We start from the raw sequence: 2,824 nt of genomic DNA on the forward strand, positions 1-2,824 counted from the left end.
GCCACTGCACCCAGCTAATTTTTTGTATTTTTAGTAGAGATGGGGTTTTCACTGTGTTAGCCAGGATGGTCTCGATCTCCTGAGCTCGTGATCCACCTGCTTTGGCCTTCTTTTTGTTTTTGAGATGGAGTCTTGCTCTGTTGCCCAGGTTGGAATGCAATGGCCTGATCTTGGCTCACTATAACCTCCGCCTCCTAGGTTCAAGTGATTCTCCTGCCTTAGCCTCCCAAGTAACTGGGATTACAGGCGTATGCCAGCAGGCCCAGCTAATTTTTGTATTTTTAGGAGACAGGGTTTTGCCACGTTGGCCAGGCTGGTCTCAAACTCCTGACCTCAGGTTATCCTCCCACCTTGGCCTCCCAAAGTGTTCAGATTACAGGCACAAGCCACCGTGCCCAACCGTTTTTTAGTTTTTCAGTACCCCCAAAGTCTCAAGCCATCCCTGGGCAAAAAACGCTAACTGGTCTCTGAGCACATTTTCAACCGCAGCCACTCTGAAGGGTGCAGCAAGCTCCAATGTGAGATTCTGCCTGAAAGCCACTGCTCTATGTCAAGTTGCCTAGAATCGTGCCAACTGTGGCTGTATCTGAGGGGGTCCCAGACCACTGCCATTCTTCCTTTCCCACCCTCCCAGCCTCTCACCAGCACCACAACCCGGGCCTGGGGCTGCCGCTCATTCACCAGTTGCACAATGGCCTTGATGCCACCAGTCACCTGCTCTGCTGTGTGTCCGTGGTTGTTGGTGCCCACCCAGACCACCACAATCTGTGGAAAAAGAGACATGAAGCAGCGGTGAGGGGGCAGCCAAAAGATGTTTTAGAGCCCCACCCAAGCCCCGCTCACCTTGGGCCGGATGTGTTCCAGCTCCCCATTCTCCAGCCGCCACAGTACATGCTGTGTGCCGTCACCACTGATGCCAAAGTTAAGTGCATGCAGAGGAGAAAAGAGCTCCCGCCAGATCTGTGGGCAAGAAGTGGTATGGGCACAAGGGCACTGTCCCCATGGACCATCCCCCTCTGTCCAGGTGTTAACCGAATGCCATTATGGAAGAATCTTACTTCATGGAAGCAGTCTTAAAATTTCACCTGGAGAAAACTCCAGCATGGCTGAACCTCACTTTATAGAAATCTATTAATTTTTATTTATTTATTTTTCATTTTATTTTTGAGACAGAGTTATTTTATTTTTGAGACGGAGTCTTACTCTGTCACGCAGGCTGGAGTGCAGTGGCACTATCTCGGCTCACTGCAACCTCCGCCTCCCTAGTTCAAGCGATTCTCATGTCTTAGCCTCCCAAGTAGCTGGGACTATAGGTGTATGCCACCACGCCTGGCTAATTTTTTGTATTTTTAGTAAAGATGGGGTTTCACCATGTGGGCCAGGCTGGTCTCGAACTCCTGACCTCAGGTGATCCACCTGCCTCGGCCTCCCAAAGTGTTGGGATTACAGGCATGAGCCACGGTGCCCGGCCTATTTATTTTTTGAGACGGAGTTTCACTCTTGTCGCCCAGACTGGAGTGCAGTAGTGCGATCTCAGCTCATTGCAATCTCTGCCTCCTGGGTTCTAGCGATTCTCCTGCCTCAGCCGCTCAAGTAGCTGAGACTATAGGTATGTGCCACCATGCCCAGCTAATTTTTGTACTTTTAGTAGAGACAGGGTTTCGCCATGTTGGCCAGGCTGGTCTCGAACTCCTGACCTCAGGTCATCCGTCTGCCTCGGCCTCCCAAAGTGCTGGGATTACAGGTGTGAGCCACCACACCTGGCCTAGAGTCTCTGGCTTTAAACCAATTCCCAGGCTCTGTGGCTCATGCTGAGGTGGGCGGACTGCTTGAGCCCAGGAGTTCAAGACCAACCTGCGCAACAGGGCAAAACCCTATCTCTACAAAAATTAGCCAGGTGCATGGTGGTGGACACCTGTAGTCCCAGCTACTCGGGAGGCTTAGGTGGGAGGATCGCTTGAGCCCAGGAGGCAGAGGGTGAAGTGAACAGAGATCATACCACTGCAAGCCAGCCTGGGTGACAGAGCAAGATCCCGTCTCAAAAATCAACCAACCAACCAACAAACAAAATAAACCAAGCCCCACAGAAGCAAGACTCACTGTATGAAAATCCAGTCTGCTTGAGCCATGCATTGAACCAACGGTATTACAGTTGAAACTTATTTTGATGAAAGCCATTACAGTTGGACATGCTTCGTGGAAAGATATTATTATGATTGACTCCTTTTTGTGGAGTGCCATTAGAGTTGACCTTCACTTCCTGTAAAGTGACTATAGCTTTGTGTAAACCCATCAGGGCTTCGCACTGCTTAAAGCAAACAAGAAAGAGCCTCACTTTAGGCAAGCCTATGGTAGGAAAACCTCATTTTAGGTCTTAGTACATTATACACAAATCTAATCCGATAAAACCAAGGCATACATTTCCTTCTCAATAGAATGTTGCACCTTACACCAAGATTCTCACAGCCTCACTGCCTAAGGCCAATCTGGGTACTCCCGTAATACCCCACCTGGCCGGGGTTCTGGTCCAGATGTGTCAGCATGGGCACAGGGCTGGATGGGGCAGGGAGAAAGGGACTGCCCTCACCTCGCACTGGTGCATTAGCTGGACCAAGGAGTCCCCGATGAAGACGACTTCGGGTTCCTTATCTTTGCTGTCAGCCACGAACCGATGGTGCTGCGGGAGCGCGCGAGAGGGAGTCAATGGCACGCACGCTCCTGGGCCCGCCCCGCCCTGCTCCCTTAGGCAGCGCCTCCCCAACTGCTCTCAGTTTCCCAATCAGGTAGTGAGAGTGGCACGAACCAGCCGTTCTCCTGAGCCACC

At 51.3% G+C, this 2,824-nt stretch overlaps 1 protein-coding gene across 1 annotated transcript in view; it reads right to left on the minus strand.

Annotated features, from left to right (window-relative positions):
- The window catches only part of PAFAH1B3 (platelet-activating factor acetylhydrolase 1b, catalytic subunit 3 (29kDa)), a 10,761-nt gene that overhangs the window by 3,001 nt on the left and 4,936 nt on the right, over positions 1–2,824 (minus strand). The window contains exons 2-4 of the mRNA XM_011936593.1: positions 2,588–2,677; positions 844–960; positions 643–765 (exon numbers count right to left, since the gene is read on the minus strand). Of these exons, the coding sequence (XP_011791983.1) occupies positions 643–765; positions 844–960; positions 2,588–2,677 (330 nt within the window). The remainder of the gene's footprint in view (positions 1–642; positions 766–843; positions 961–2,587; positions 2,678–2,824) is intronic.

Source organism: Colobus angolensis, unplaced genomic scaffold (genome assembly GCF_000951035.1).
Source record: "Colobus angolensis palliatus isolate OR3802 unplaced genomic scaffold, Cang.pa_1.0 Scaffold154, whole genome shotgun sequence".
NCBI classification, from domain to species: domain Eukaryota; kingdom Metazoa; phylum Chordata; class Mammalia; order Primates; family Cercopithecidae; genus Colobus; species Colobus angolensis.